We start from the raw sequence: 16,022 nt of genomic DNA on the forward strand, positions 1-16,022 counted from the left end.
GATCCCCTAGTCCCTATGTGCAGGGTGTTAGACTAAATGGAACCAGGCAAACATATCAGTACCAAAATGGCTGTACCAAAATAAAAAAATGCATCTCAACTGTCGAATGTAGCTAGTTCCATACTTCACCTCACTATTGTGTGTGTACACAAACACTCACACACACAAACACACTTTCACACATAATGACACACGCACTTTCAAACGTCATCAGAGGACAAATACAACCATGATGTAATAGTATTTTAAGAGTCAATTGCTTTGTTAAGTATGTCCTTCATTTGTTTCTACGGTCCATATGACCCATACATTGAACATCAAGAAAGAAAGAACAAACATAATGAAGGAAAATAGCGCAAAATATACCTAAAATAGCACAACATATATCCCACCAAAAAGCTGTATTAAAGCCCACCCAATCCCCCTTAACCCCACCCATGCACCCTCACCATAGCCAATAAAAATAAAACAGGGTCTCATTTAAGTTTTTCCTTATCCAATCATCTGTTCCAATTCAAGTTCTTCTGAGGGATACGTGGATGTCATGTCCATATAACTAGAATTACTAGAATGGGAATCCCCATTCAAGTAATTCTATTTTTATGTTAATGTGACGTGATAAGACTGTGCCTTTAAGGGGCCCGATTCAATAGAAACCGGTTACTGGCACAAATCAAAAATAACTCTTGTAGCGCTGTATGACGAAATGCAGATTTGGAATTCACACACTAGTTAATAAATGTTTACTGTAAGACACGGAATGAAACTCAACTGCATGTAAATTCAAGCGTGTTACTCTTGTTGTTACTTTTGGATAATCTCTCAAACCAATTTCTAATGAATAGGATCTTATCATTCCGACTTATTTACAAATATCATCTAGTCTTCAACCCTGCTCATGCATGTTGTTGGCCTAAACACTAAACAAATGCTTAGGGGATAGCCACGTTCAAATAGAAATGACCTGCCACCGAAGAACATGTAGTAGAAGTTAAAAAGACTTCCAGTTTAAATGGCGCCCGAACGATTAATAGTAACCTTACCTGCCAATCAAAGTACAACCCCCCCCCCCCTCAAACTCTATATACAATATTTTACAGGAAGGAAATAAAACATTCCTTTCAAAACCAATTACCAAATAAAATACCTTACCGATTATCATCATTACGTTCAATATTAATAACAATATTACAAATGTTTTGTTTTAAAAACTATCAAAATATACATTTTAGTTTTCTTTTCATGTTTCCTGGGACATCATTTCTTTGTTCTTCCACTGTTTAAAATGGGTTAGGTACTCCTTTTGACAAGGAGACCCCATCCCACACACCATTTCAGTTCTCTCTACCCCTCTATTCTCCTCATTCTCTCCATCTCACCTCAGTAACACATTAAAGGGAGGTCAAAGGAGCAGACAATAAATCAAAACATTGTGATTAAATAAAAATTCCTCAAATATAAAGTAAAAATACATCTGACAGAATCTGTGTTTGCCATGAGCGCAACCCACAGTCGTTCTTTACACATGTATTTTTCTGTCAGAATGATATTTAAAAAAAGAAACAGCATTGGAATCTAATTAAATAAACCTACGTGAAGGTAAAGAATAGGAGAAACAAGGGACCGAGAAGAGGAAGTGATATTAGTACAGGAATACAAGATACAGGAGTCTAAAATATAAAATATCTTCTTCAGTCGGTGGGTGGATTCAGGGGGAGCCAGGGGTGGGGTTTGACCTGTGGCTGCCAATTGAATTGTGCCATGGGTAGGCACACAGCAGTTTGATTGGCTCGTCAGCAGAAGAAACCTCCTTCCGTGTCCAGTGATTGGCTGAATCTACTTAGTGGTACCCGTTGGTAAAGGCTGCGATCAGAGGACCCTGAGAAAGAAAAGAGACACACAGACTATTAGAGACAGAGCAGCTGGTAGATATTTTGAAATTAAGAAAGGAGATGATTAACCAAAATTGCAAATAGTGCAGTGATTTGTCATTATCTGTCACTCCCTGACCTTAGAGATCCTTTTTATGTCTCTATTTTGGTTGGTCAGGGCGTGAGTTGGGGTGGGCATTCTATGTTTTGTGTTCTATGTTTTCTATTACTGTGTGTTTGGCCGGGTGTGGTTCTCAATCAGAGGCAGCTGTCTATCGTTGTCTCTGATTGAGAACCATACTTAGGTATCCTTTTCCCACCTGTGTTTTGTGGGTAGTTGTTTTCTGTCTTTGTGTCTGTACCAGACAGGACTATTTCGTTTCATTCTCTTTGTTATTTTGTTTAGTGTTCTGTTTTAATAAATTAACATGAACACTTACCACGCTGCGCTTTGGTCCGATGATTCCTCATCTTCAGACGACGAACGTTACAGAACTACCCACCACCAACGGACCAAGTAGCGTGGTAACGAGGAACAGAGGGTTCAGGACTCCTGGACTTGGGAGGAGATATTGGGCGGTAAGGGACCCTGGAGACAGGCTGGGGAATATCGCCGCCCGAAAAAAGAGCTGGAGGCAGCTATAGCTGAGAGGCGGCGATATGAGGCAAGGCAGCGCAGCAGGCACGAGAGGCAGCCCCAATTTTTTGGGGGGTGGCACACGGGGAGATTGGCGGAGTCAGGCGATAGACCTGAGCCAACTCCCCGTGCTTACCGGAAGTAGCGTGGTACTGGTCAGGCACCGTGTTATGCGGTGAAGCGCACGGTGTCGCCAGTGTGCGCTCATAGCCCGGAGCACTATAGGCCAGCCCCCCGCAAGTGCCATGCGAGAGTGGGCATCCAGCCAGGGCGGATTGTGCTAGCTCAGCGTGTTTGGTCTCCGGTGCGCCGTTTCGGCCCAGGGTATCCTGCGCCGGCTCTGCGTACTGTGTCTCCGGGGCGCTGGGAGGGTGCTGTTCGTCCTATGCCTGCGCTCCGCCCGTGCCGGGCGAAAGTGGGCATTGAGCCTAATGGAGAGGTGCGAGCGGTAAGCACCAGATCTCCAGTGCTCCCCCACAGCCCGGTTCGACCTGTGCCTGCACTCTGGAGGGGCCGGGCTAAAGTGGGCATTCAGCCTGGAGGAGTGGTGCCAAGGCTGGCACCAGAGCTCCAGTGCTCCCCCACAGCCCGGTTTATCCGGTGCCTCCTCTACTCCTCTACTCCTGTAGGTCTCCCCAGCTTGGTGGGCCCTGTGGCAGAACCACGCACCAGGCAGTCTCTGTGTCTCCTCCCTCCAGAGTTTTCCTCCAGTCCGGACCCTCCAGCAACGCCCTCCTGTCCGGACCCTCCAGCGACGCCCTCCTGTCCGGAGCTGCCAGCGACGCCCTCCTGTCCGGAGCTGCCAGAGTCGCCCTCCTGTCTGGGGCCCGCTACGAGGGTCCCCAGTCCGGGGTCGGCGGCGGTCCACGTCCCGAACCAGAGCCGCCACCGCGGATAGATGCCCACCCAGACCCTTCCCTAGGTTTAGGTTTTGCGGCCAGAGTCCGCACCTTTGGGGGGGGGGGGGGGGGGGCGGGTACTGTCATGCCCTGACCATAGAGATCCTTTTTATGTCTCTATTTTGGTTGGTCATGGCGTGAGTTGGGGTGGGCATTCTATGTTTTGTGTTCTATGTTTTCTATTTCTGTGTGTTTGGCCGGCTACTTAGGTAGGCTTTTCCCACCTGCGTTTTGTGGGTAGTTGTTTTCTGTCTTTGGACTGTTTCGTTTCGTTTAATTCTCTTTGCTATTTTGTTTAGTGTTCTGTTTTAATAAATTAACATGAACAATTACCACGCTGCGCTTTGGTTCGATGATTCCTCATCTTCAGACGACGAACGTTACATTATCGAATAAATCGAATTTTGGCAGCTTTACACTTCCATATTAAGCTGGTAAGCAAAACCCTGGTTTCCTCTAGCATCAGATACATGCCATATGCCACCAAGCGGGCTCCTTTAGCTGATTCTTATAGATCCCTCTTTGCGATATTCCAACCCTGGGTTGTATTCATTAGGAACCAAAAGGAACAAAACAGACTGAAGCAAGGAAGGACTACCTGAACTTGTCAAATAATAAATGCTCATTTTCATTTTCCATTGCAAATCATTTTGCTATGGTGTGCCCTAATGAACACAACGACCCTGTTCTGTCTCAATGATAGTGACGTACCCCGAGACCGTGGCCGAATCCTGAGTTGGGGCCAGGACTGGCTGCGCTGAGATAGCTGCTGACTGCTGAGTCCTGACTTGCTGCTGCATACAGGTCAGCCATTGGCCCAGGGCTGCTGGTGCCCAGGTAGCCTGAGTTACGCGACTGGGTGGAACCTGAGAGTGAGAGAGAGAGAGAGAGAGAGAGAGCGAGAGAGAAGGGAAAACCGAGAGAGAGAGGGGGGAGAGATAGAGGGGGGAGAGAGAGACAGTCAGTCAGTCACATACACATGGACGACAGACAGACACAAACAGAATGATGAAGGAGAATTATCTTTACCTCTCATAGCAGCTGCTGCTGCCGCTGCCATTGGTCCGTAGGCTGACAGTGGAATGGCTGAGGGATAGAGGAGAGAGGGACAATTTCACGGTGTTTGGCAGTGTGCGAATTTAGTTCACCAAACCATTCATCGTCAGGTAGTTGACAGTTTTAAAGATGGTGAAACCACGCAAAAAATATCCAAGCTTAACATTGCTGCGGTCAATTCCACGATCATCAATATTTTTTGTTGTTGCAAAAGTTGTGCTTATATCAAAGTTATTAGGCTTGAACACTTCCCGATTGGAAAAAGAAGGGCCATTACACCATTCCACAACAGGCTAGCCCTGTTGCCTTGCAAATAAAGAGAAAGAGAGCTGCTTGTAGATCTTAGAGAAGTCACTGACCTGTGAGCTCAGAGGGGTGGGGTGATGTCAGAAGGGGGGTCCTCTCTAAATGGAATTCTAGAACAGAAATGTCAAGAGAGCGCTTTTTTAATACAAACACCATCCACGTGCCTACCGACACACACACACACACACACACACACACACACACACACACACACACACACACACACACACACACACACACACACACACACACACACACACACACACACACACACACACACACACACACACACACAAACAGGCACATAGGAGAACACACACAAGAAAGCAATTTACAGTGAAGAGACTACAGGGGCGAAGGGTGGTAGGGGAAAAGGAGAGGAAGGAAGAGCCGTGAGGGGAGAGTGGACATGAAAGAAGGAGAAAATTAGGTGATGGGGAGGGAGATAGAAGTACAGCACATTTTAACAGATTGCAAGATTACTTCTACCATGAGAGGGGAGGGGAAATGGAGAAGAGGACCGGGAAGAGGACCAACTCTCTGAAATCTACAAGCAGCCAGATACTCTGCTATATGTGCTTATACATGGAGTATAAAGTGTAGGTGTGTGTTTATATGTTTGTCAACTAACATAAAAATAACATCAATATGTATCTGTTTGGATCACTAGGCCAATGCATTGTTTCCTAGACAGATCTTTGGATGAATAACAGACTCAAGTCGTCTGTACATCTGTAACTCAACCTCTCCATGAATCATTGTGACAGAGAGTGATGCTCATACCAGGGAACTGGTAGGTGTAACCAGGAGCGATGCCAGGGTAGCTGCGGCTAGCGTACGTAGCTGCTTGGAAGCCTGGGTAGCCTGCGAAGAGAGAGACAAATAAATACCCATCAGGATATGGCTGAACACAGCTGAAGGAGATGATATTGCATTCATATTAGACCTCATGTAGCATGTAGCAACTAGCACCACAACTCCGTACCATGCTGTTGCCATAACTGTAGGTGGAGCAAGAGACAATGATTTCACTGTGGGCCATGGCTTACTTGAGTCCCACTGAAACACCTTCTCCCTCGACCTCTCCTCCCATCTCTTTAGCCCTGCTCTCCAGTACTGGTCCTGAACTCATAAAGCTTCTTTAAGTAGGAGTGTTGATCTAGGATCAGGTCTCCCCGGTTATATCATGTAAATCGTATTCATTGTGAATTAAAAACACAAAACTGATCCTAGATCAGCACCCCTACTCAAGAGACGCTTTGTGAATATGGTTCCAGTGTTTAGTGGTGGCAACATGACCGTGTTATTGATGTTCTGTTCTTACTCAGCATGCCGATCCCCAGCATGAAAGCGTCCACGCCGTAGGGCATAATCCTGGCACGACCTCGAGCCGTACCCGTCGGTGACATCACTTCCTTGGGCTGGGCTTTCTTGCACTCCACCTGGAGAGGAAAGCTAATACTTTTAGATATTCTGCACAAAGACACACACACACTCCTCGCCATCAACACTGACACACACACACTCGCACATAGATATACTGTACATGTTGTCCACATACACACTGTACATGTTGTCCACATACACACTGTACATGTTGTCCACATACATACCATTTTGTTGTTGATTTCGTGGAAGTGGATCTCACACACTTTTTCCACCATGTCTTCATTCTCAAAGGTCACAAAGCCGAAACCTGAGGGACACAGGAACACAGACAGACTGCTTCAGCTTTCCACTATGGCCATTTGTTTTCATTTTCTATCAGACTGACTGCAATCATGACTTCACATGTCTAGTTCTTCCAGGTTAGGGATCACCAATGAAGAAAAGGAGATGAGGGGAAGAGGCGAGGAAAGAAAGTTAATGATTGGGACACAGCCCCTTTAATGCTCACTTTTCCCGCATAGTGGTTAGAGCATTGGACTAGTAACCGAAAGGTTGTTAGATCGAATCCCTGAGCTGACAAGGTAAAAATCTGTCGTTCTGCCCCTGAAAATGGCAGTTAACCCACTGTTTGTAAGCCATCATTGTAAATAATCATTTGTTCTTAACTGACTTGCCTTGGTAAATAAAGGTAAAACAATCTATATATACCCTTCTTTTCTCCCTCAAAGCATATGATTTATTTGCTTTCAACTATTCAATCCCTTTCAGATGAAAGAACAAATGGGTAGCGGAGACTACATCAAAGTATTGAGACTCACCTGGTCTCTACCCCTTTCCCCTCTCTCTCCCTACCCCATTACGGACGGATCGGAATTAAACTCAAAGTGGCATTAAAGCAAAAATGCACCTTCTTCCCCAAAGTTCCAACATTTTTCACATGACCCTCCCTTTGTACTGGGGATTTTCCACCAACAGGTTTCTGTGCCAATGCACCATGCAACCAAAAAACAAAGCATACCGACTTTGAGCTCTTCAATATCATGGTTTGTGTTTTCAACAATAAATAGACCATGTCAATCTCGACAAACAGAAAATACACATCCCTCCCTACCGTGTAGGCTTACTCAGTATCGAAGGCTTGACAATCTCCGAAGAAGTCTCTTTCCATTTATCAATTATGCACAATTTGGCTTGATTGCTTGATTGATTTTATTTGTCAGTAATTTTTTTTAAAAGTTTTTTTACACAAAGTGACCAGGATTGCACAATAAAGTCGGGGACTTACTTCCATTGTGGTCCCTATTTTTGACATAAATACATATACAATTACAGAGATACAGACAGAGTACAGAGATACAGCCACATTACAGAGACAAAAAATGGGGGAGGAGTTTAAGTACAGTTCTTACAAGCTTGTTTGGCTGGTAGCTTGTTCTTTAGATGTTTGGGGCTGCAGGTGAACCATGTGCAGGCATAATCAAAGTGACACTGCACTAGCACCCATGCCAGAGTCTTTAGGGTGCCCATAGCTAGGTTTCCATCCAACTGACAACAACTTTTCATGTGAATATTCTAAATCATCCTAAAAACAATATGCCATTTCAGTTTCCTTTAGGAAAATTTGGCGCTGGACAACATGACTGAGAAGATTTTAATTTACTGGACATTTGAGAAATGTAATGGACATCCATATGCATTCAGATACAACCTGCTGCAGCCAGCGCCATCAATAAACAAGGGATGTTGGCCAAATGAGCCACATTTACTTGTCCTTAAAAACAGCCTATAGCAAATTACAAAAACATTATTCCATGTGTTTCGATGTGTAGAATATGCTAAACTTTCCAGCCTAAAACTTAACAGGTTTTTGTTTAGGCTACTTTTCTAAAACAATAATTGTCGACCTCATGGTTCAGCTGTCAGAGATTTGAGCACTAAATGTATCAGGGCATTGCATGCAAAGGACTATAGGCTTACGTGTCCACTGTATGATATTAATATTTTTATAAATATATACTATATACATATATGTATGTATATATATACGTGTATATATATACATACATATATATACATATATACACTGCTCAAAAAAATAAAGGGAACACTTAAACAACACAATGTAACTCCAAGTCAATCACACTTCTGTGAAATCAAACTGTCCACTTAGGAAGCAACACTGATTGACAATAAATTTCACATGCTGTTGTGCAAATGGAATAGACAAAAGGTGGAAATTATAGGCAATTAGCAAGACACCCCCAATAAAGGAGTGATTCTGCAGGTGGTGACCACAGACCACTTCTCAGTTCCTATGCTTCCTGGCTGATGTTTTGGTCACTTTTGAATGCTGGCGGTGCTCTCACTCTAGTGGTAGCATGAGACGGAGTCTACAACCCACACAAGTGGCTCAGGTAGTGCAGCTCATCCAGGATGGCACATCAATGCGAGCTGTGGCAAGAAGGTTTGCTGTGTCTGTCAGCGTAGTGTCCAGAGCATGGAGGCGCTACCAGGAGACAGGCCAGTACATCAGGAGACGTGGAGGAGGCCGTAGGAGGGCAACAACCCAGCAGCAGGACCGCTACCCCCGCCTTTGTGCAAGGAGGAGCACTGCCAGAGCCCTGCAAAATGATCTCCAGTAATTTCGCCTATAATTTCCACCTTTTGTCTATTCCATTTGCATAACAGCATGTGAAATGTATTGTCAATCAGTGTTGCTTCCTAAGTGGACAGTTTGATTTCACAGAAGTGTGATTGACTTGGAGTTACATTGTGTTGTTTAAGTGTTCCCTTTATTTTTTTGAGCAGTGTATATATATATACATACATATATATATATACATACATATATATACAGTGGGGCAAAAAACTATTTAGTCAGCCACCAATTGTGCAAGTTCTCCCACTTAAAAAGATGAGAGGCCTGTAATTTTCATCATAGGTACACTTCAACTATGACAGACAAAATGAGAAAGAAAAAAATCTGAAAATCACATTGTAGGATTTTTTATAAATTTATTTGCAGCCCTGGCTGTGTGTTTCGGGTCGTTGTCATGCTGGAAGACCCAGCCACGACCCATCTTCAATGTTCTTACTGAGGGAAGGAGGTTGTTGGCCAAGATCTCGCGATACATGGCCCCATCCATCCTCCCCTCAATACGGTGCAGTCGTCCTGTCCCCTTTGCAGAAAAGCATCACCAAAGAATGATTTTTCCACCCCCATGCTTCACGGTTGGGATGGTGTTCTTGGGATTGTACTCATCCTTCTTCTTCCTCCAAACATGGCGAGTGGAGTTTAGACCAAAAAGCTCTATTTTTGTCTCATCAGACCACATGACCTTCTCCCATTCTTCCTCTGGATCATCCAGATGGTCATTGGCAAACTTCAGACGGGCATGGACATGCGCTGGCTTGAGCAGGGGGACCTTGCGTGCGCTGCAGGATTTTAATCCATGACGGCGTAGTGTGTTACTAATGGTTTTCTTTGAGACTGTGGTCCCAGCTCTCTTCAGGTCATTGACCAGGTCCTGCCGTGTAGTTCTGGGCTGATCCCTCACCTTCCTCATGATCATTGATGCCCCACGAGGTGAGATCTTGCATGGAGCCCCAGACCGAGGGTGATTGACCGCCATCTTGAACTTCTTCCATTTTCTAATAATTGCGCCAACAGTTGTTGCCTTCTCACCAAGCTGCTTGCCTATTGTCCCATCCCAGCCTTGTGCAGGTCTACAATTCTATCCCTGATGTCCTTACACAGCTCTCTGGTCTTGGCCATTGTGGAGAGGTTGGAGTCTGTTTGACTGAGTTTGTGGACAGGTGTCTTTTATACAGGTAACGAGTTCAAACAGGTGCAGTTAACACAGGTAATGAGTGGAGAACAGGAGGGCTTCTTAAAGAAAAACTAACAGGTCTGTGAGAGCCGGAATTCTTACTGGTTGGTAGGTGATCAAATACTTATGTCATGCAATAAAATGCAAATTAATTACTTAAAAATCATACAATGTGATTGTCTGGATTTTTGTTTTAGATTCCGTCTCTCACAGTTGAAGTGTACCTATGATAAAAATTACAGACCTCTACATGCTTTGTAAGTAGGAAAACCTGCAAAATCGGCAGTGTATCAAATACACAGTTCTCCCCACTGTATATAAACTCAGCAAAAAAAGAAATGTCCTCCCACTGTCAACTACGTTTATTTTCAGAAAACTTAACATGTGTAAATATTTTTATGAACATAAGATTCAACAACTGAGACATAAACTGAACAAGTTCCACAGACATGTGACTAACAGAAATTGAATAATGTGTCCCTGAACAAAGAGGGGGTCAAAATCAAAAGTAACAGTCAGTATCTGTTGTGGCCACCAGCTGCATTAAGTTCTGCAGTGCATCTCCTCCTCATGGACTGATCCAGATTTGCCAGTTCTTGCTGTGAGATGTTACCCCACACTTCCACCAAGGCACCTGCAAGTTCCCGGACATTTCTGGGGGGGAATGGCCCTAGCCCTCACCCTCCGATCTAACAGGTCCCAGATGTGCTCAATGGGATTGTGATCCGGGCTCTTCGCTGGCCATGGCAGAACACTGACATTTCTGTCTTGCAGGAAATCACGCACGAAACGAGCAGTATGGCTGGTGGCATTGTCATGCTGGAGGGTCATGTCAGGATGAGCCTGCAGGAAGGATACCACATGAGGGAGGAGGATGTCTTCCCTGTAACGCACAGCGTTGAGATTGCCTGCAATGATAACAAGCTCAGTGCGATGATCCAGCGACGGTGGGTTTGTGCCCATCACCCTGTTGCCGGTGATGTCTGGTGAGGACATGCCTTACAACAGGCCTACAAGCCCTCAGTCCAGCCTCTCAGCCTATTGTGGACAGTCTGAGCACTGATGGAGGGATTGTGCGTTCCTGGTATAACTCGGGCAGTTGTTGTTGCCATCCTGTACCTGTCCCGCAGGTGTGATGTTCGGATGTACCGATCCTGTGCAGGTGTTGTTACACGTGGTCTGACACTGCGAGGATGATCATCCTGTCTCCCTGTAGCGCTGTCTTAGGCGTCTCACAGTACGGACATTGCAATTTATTGCCCTGGCCACATCTGCGGTCCTCATGCCTCCCTGCAGCATGCCTAAGGCACATTCAAGCAGATGAGCAGGGACCCTGGGCATCTTTCCTTTGGTGTTTTTCAGAGTCAGTAGAAAGGCCTCTTTAGTGTCCTAAGTTTTCAAAACGGTGATCTAATTGCCTACCGTCTGTAAGCTGTTAGTGTCTTAACGACCGTTCCACAGGTGCATGTTCATTAATTGTTTATGGTTCATTGAACAAGCATGGGAAACAGTGTTTAAACCCTTTACAATAAAGATCTGTGAAGTGATTTGGATTTTTACAAATTATCTTTGAAAGACAGGGTCCTGAAAAAGGGACGTTTTTTTTTGTTGCTTTTTTTGCTGAGTTTATATATATATATATACCCCAAATAAAGGAAAATAAGTTTAGGCCTAACCCCAGATAGATAGGGATATGCTGGTGGAATGCAACGACACCGACATGTATTTCTTTATGTCAAATGGCTACTGCATCTGCTATACAGATATAGACTTATAGAGGGAGGCTAATTCATACAATTTGGATCAGAATATTTGTTAGGTGGGCCTCTCCGAGTGGTACAGTGGTCTAAGGCACTGCATCGCAGTCCATGAGGTGTCACTATAGACCCGGGCTCGATCCCAGGCTGTGTCACAACCGGCCGTGACCGGGAGTCCCATAGGGCGGCGCACAATTGGCCCAGCGTCGTCCGGGTAAGGGGAGGTTTTGGCCAGGGGGGCTTTACTTGGCTCATCAGGCTCTAGTGACACCTTGTGGCGGGCTGGGCGCCTGCAGGCTGACTTCAGTCATCAATTGAACAGTGTTTCCTCCGACACATTGGTGCAGCTGGCTTCCGGGTTAAACGAGCGGGTGTTAAGGAGTGTGGTTTTGCGGGTCATGTTTCGGAGGACGCACGACACGACCTTCGCCTCTCCCGAGCCCGTTGGGTAGTTGCATCAATGAGACTAGTTTGTAATTGAAAACGGGGGTAAAATACAACAAAAAATATAGAATCATATTTGCTAGGCCTGAAACAGTCTTCATCACCTCAAGTTCAACTGTTGGAGTCAGTTGGAGCGGCGGGGCGCAAAGCCTACATATCATAGGCCTGCAACAGCTAAAGCTTAATAATAGCCAAACATTTCTAAACTTTATTAGGGTAATATCAAAAGTAAGTCAAGTCATTGTTTATAGGGAAAATACAAGCAGAAGAGTGAATGTAAACCAGGTAAAAAAACTCACTACCCTCCCCTGTGCACGCCCCAAAAACACACAAACTTGTACATTTCAATCGGTCCCTGACCTGTCCTTTCTCCCTCCCCCACACCTCAGGAGGCTGTGCCCTAACTGTCAATCTGTTGCCGTGGTGAAGGGGGATGGGGTGGAGTAGTAGGTAAAGTTTTAGTCTGAGCTCCGATTAAACGAGTTGACCAATTATCCCAGCTCCTCCCTTCTCACCTCCCTTTACTTGTTCCTCCCTCATCTTACCTCAGATGGCTAATTCACACTATAGGGCCAACCCGACCTGCACTCTGGTAGCTCAGATATTTTATTTTCATACTGTCCTTTCCAGCATGGTTCCAGCAGCTATGGTGGATGTGTAACCAGCTCAGCCCAGTACAGTTCCCACACATTAAAATACTGTCAAGAACATTGAATGTGTATCAGCATGAGTCTGTGTTTATCTAAACAATGTGTGAGAGTCTGACAATGTGTGTGTTATTTGTTTCAGCATAACATTATCTGCACTAAAAAGCAATGTGTGCTATGCTGCCATTCCATGCTGCCACTTCATAACCTTCTCAATGCAAGAGATTTACTTTTTCACCAACAAACTCGCTAGTGTGATCTGCCAATTGATCTGAGAGAATATTATCACATAGGGCTCCCGAGTGGCGCAGCGGTCTAAGGCACTGCATCTCAGCGCTAGAGGGGTCACTACAGACCCTGGTTTGATTCCAGGCTGTATCACAACAGGCCGTGATTGAAGTCCCATAGGGCGGCGCACAATTTGCCCAGCGTCGCCCGGGTTTGGCCAGGGTAGGCCGTCATTGTAAATAAGAAATTGTTCTTAACTGACTTGCCTAGTTAAATAAATAAAAAAGTATCCCTTTCTTGCAGTCAATGACCAAAAACACCCTCTTTGGCCTCATGGGTGGAATGTTATTCATATTTTTCATCATGTCATCATTAATAAAGATTTTACTTTTTTTACTGACGAAAATCTGGTCAAACACTGAACCAAAAATCTAGTCAAAAATATGTCAAACAGTTGTGTTATATTTCAGTCTTCTGTGACGTACCCTACCGTTCAAAAGTTTGGGGTCACTTAGAAATGTCCTTGTTTTAGAAGGAAAAGCACATTTTTTGTCCATTAAAATAACATCAAATTGATCAGAAATACAGTGTAGACATTGTTAATGTTGTAAATGACTATTGTAGCTGGAAAACGGCTGATTTTTAATGGAATATCTACATAGGCGTACAAAGGCCCATTATCAGCAACCATCACTCCTGTGTTCCAATGGCACATTGTGTTAGCTAATCCAAGTTTAGCATTTTAAAAGGCTAAGTGATCATTAGAAAACTCTTTTGCAATTAAGTTAGCACAGCTGAAAACTGTGGTTCTCATTAAAGAAGCAATAAAACTGGCCTTCTTTAGACTAGTTGAGTAACTGGAGCATCAGCATTTGTGGGTTCGATTACAGGCTCAAAATGGCCAGAAACAAAGGATTTTCTTCTGAAACTGGTCAGTCTATTCTTGTTCTGAGAAACGAAGGCTATTCCATGCGAGAAATTGCCAAGAAACTGAAGATCTCGTACAACCCTGTGTACTACTCCCTTCACAGAACAGCGCAAACTGCCTCTAACCAGAATAGAAAGAGGAGTGGGAGGCCCCGGTGCACAACTGAGCAAGAGGACAAGTACATTAGAGTGTCTAGTTTGAGAAACAGACGCCTCACAAGTCCTCAACTGGCAGCTTCATTAAATAGTACCCGCAAAACACCAGTCTCAACGTCAACAGTGAAGAGGCGACTCCGGGACGCTGGCCTTCTAGGCAGTTCCTCTGTCCAGTGTCTGTGTTATTTTGCCCATGTTAATCTTTTCTTTTTATTGGCCAGTCTGAGATATGTATTTTTCTTTGCAACTCTGCCTAGAAGGCCAGCATCTTGGAGTCACCTCTTCACTGTTGACATTGACACTGGTGTTTTGTGGGTACTATTTAATGAATGTATGTATGTATGTAGATATTCCATTAAAAATCCGACATTTCCAGCTACAAGTCATTTACAACATTAACGATGTCTACACTGTATTTCTGATCAATTTGATGTTATTTTAATGGACAAGAAATGTGCAGGGACATTTGTAAGTGACCCCAAACTTTTAAATGTTAGTGTATATAAAGTGTAATATTGGGATGCAAACTCAAAATTGAATATATTTGAACTCTATATGTGACATAGAGCAGGTCTCTCTTTTATAAAGCACATAACCATGTGTGTGAGGTGTATACTTTTGCTTCACAGTAGATTTGTTTAAGACTTACCAAGAATCACTCTGTGTGACCCTGATTTAGCCCACTTGTAATTGTAATGTGTGTGTGTGTGTGTGTGTGTGTGTGTGTGTGTGTGTGTGTGTGTGTGTGTGTGTGTGTGTGTGTGTGTGTGTGTGTGTGTGTGTGTGTGTGTGTGTGTGTGTGTGTGTGTGTGTGGGCTGGTGTTTCGTGGCAATACCTCTGTGTCTGTTAGTGGTTTTGTCGAACATGAGCATGGCATCATCAACCTATGAGAGACAGAGAGACACAAACAGTTCACAAACACAAACAGACCCCACAGAGCCCCAGGACAGCAACACAAATCATGAGAAAACAAAAAGATAACTACTTTAAACATTGGAATGAATCAACAACAAAAACAGAGCAAACTGGAATGTTATTTGGCCCTAAACAGAGTGGCAGAATACCTGACCACTGTGACTGACCCACAATTAAGGAAAGCTTTGACTATGTACAGACTCAGTGAGCATAGCCTTGCTATTGAGAGAGGCTGCCATAGGCAGACCTGGCTCTTAAGAGAAGATAGGTTGTGTGCCCATTGCCCACTTAATGAGTTGGAAACAGAGCTGCACTTCTTAACTTCCTGACAAATGTATAGAGAAACATATTTCCCTCAGATTACATAGACCCACAAAGAATTTGAAAACAAATCCAATCTTGATAAACTCCCATTTCTATTAGGTTAAATACCACAGTAGCAATATTTTCCACACTGTTACAACATAGCCAATAATATAACAATGTCTATATTCTTTTAAAACTTTGTGAGTGTAATGTTTACTGTTAATTTCTGATTGTTTATTTCCCTTTTTGTTGATTGTCTATTCCACTTGCTTTGGCAATGTAAACACATTTCCCATGCCATTAAAACCATTTGAATTTAACTTAATTGAGAGATGAGCTTGGACACCACGCACGCACGCGCACACATGCACACACACACACGCAGAGACCATTACACAGCATGGTGCTTCATTGTCCCTCCTTCAGGGCCTGTCCTTTGGAGCAAGAGAGGAGAGGGGGCCAACAGATGGAGAAAGAGGAAGGAGCAGGGGGGTGACAGGTGACAAAGGAGGAGGACAGAAAGAAGGGGGGACAGGGGAAAGAATGTGGGGGAGGTAAAGAGAAAAGCGGAGAATGAGAAGAGAAAGGAAAAGGAGGTCCCATCTCTGTGAAGTTAAAGAGTCGCTGTTTAACTCACTCCCAAAGTTCCACAC

The 16,022-nt window shown here is 44.3% G+C and overlaps 1 protein-coding gene across 6 annotated transcripts in view; it reads right to left on the bottom strand.

The window, feature by feature from the left end:
• Positions 1 to 1,840: 1,840 nt before the first annotated feature.
• Positions 1,841 to 16,022, bottom strand: part of LOC120064596 (RNA-binding protein Musashi homolog 1-like) — a 37,016-nt gene continuing 22,834 nt past the window's right edge. The window contains exons 7-14 of one of the 6 annotated variants that reach the window (XM_039015196.1): positions 14,984 to 15,032; positions 6,383 to 6,465; positions 6,094 to 6,211; positions 5,553 to 5,633; positions 4,823 to 4,879; positions 4,437 to 4,493; positions 4,119 to 4,273; positions 1,841 to 1,879 (exon numbers count right to left, since the gene is read on the bottom strand). In XM_039015196.1, coding sequence (XP_038871124.1) covers positions 1,841 to 1,879; positions 4,119 to 4,273; positions 4,437 to 4,493; positions 4,823 to 4,879; positions 5,553 to 5,633; positions 6,094 to 6,211; positions 6,383 to 6,465; positions 14,984 to 15,032 — 639 coding nt within the window. Of the gene's footprint in view, positions 1,880 to 4,118; positions 4,291 to 4,400; positions 4,494 to 4,822; positions 4,880 to 5,552; positions 5,634 to 6,093; positions 6,212 to 6,382; positions 6,466 to 14,983; positions 15,033 to 16,022 lie in introns of all 6 variants that reach the window. The other 5 variants (XM_039015194.1, XM_039015193.1, XM_039015199.1 and 2 more) reach the window with 5 other exon arrangements.

This window comes from Salvelinus namaycush, chromosome 20 (assembly GCF_016432855.1).
Source record: "Salvelinus namaycush isolate Seneca chromosome 20, SaNama_1.0, whole genome shotgun sequence".
In the NCBI taxonomy this organism is placed as follows: Eukaryota; Metazoa; Chordata; class Actinopteri; order Salmoniformes; family Salmonidae; genus Salvelinus; species Salvelinus namaycush.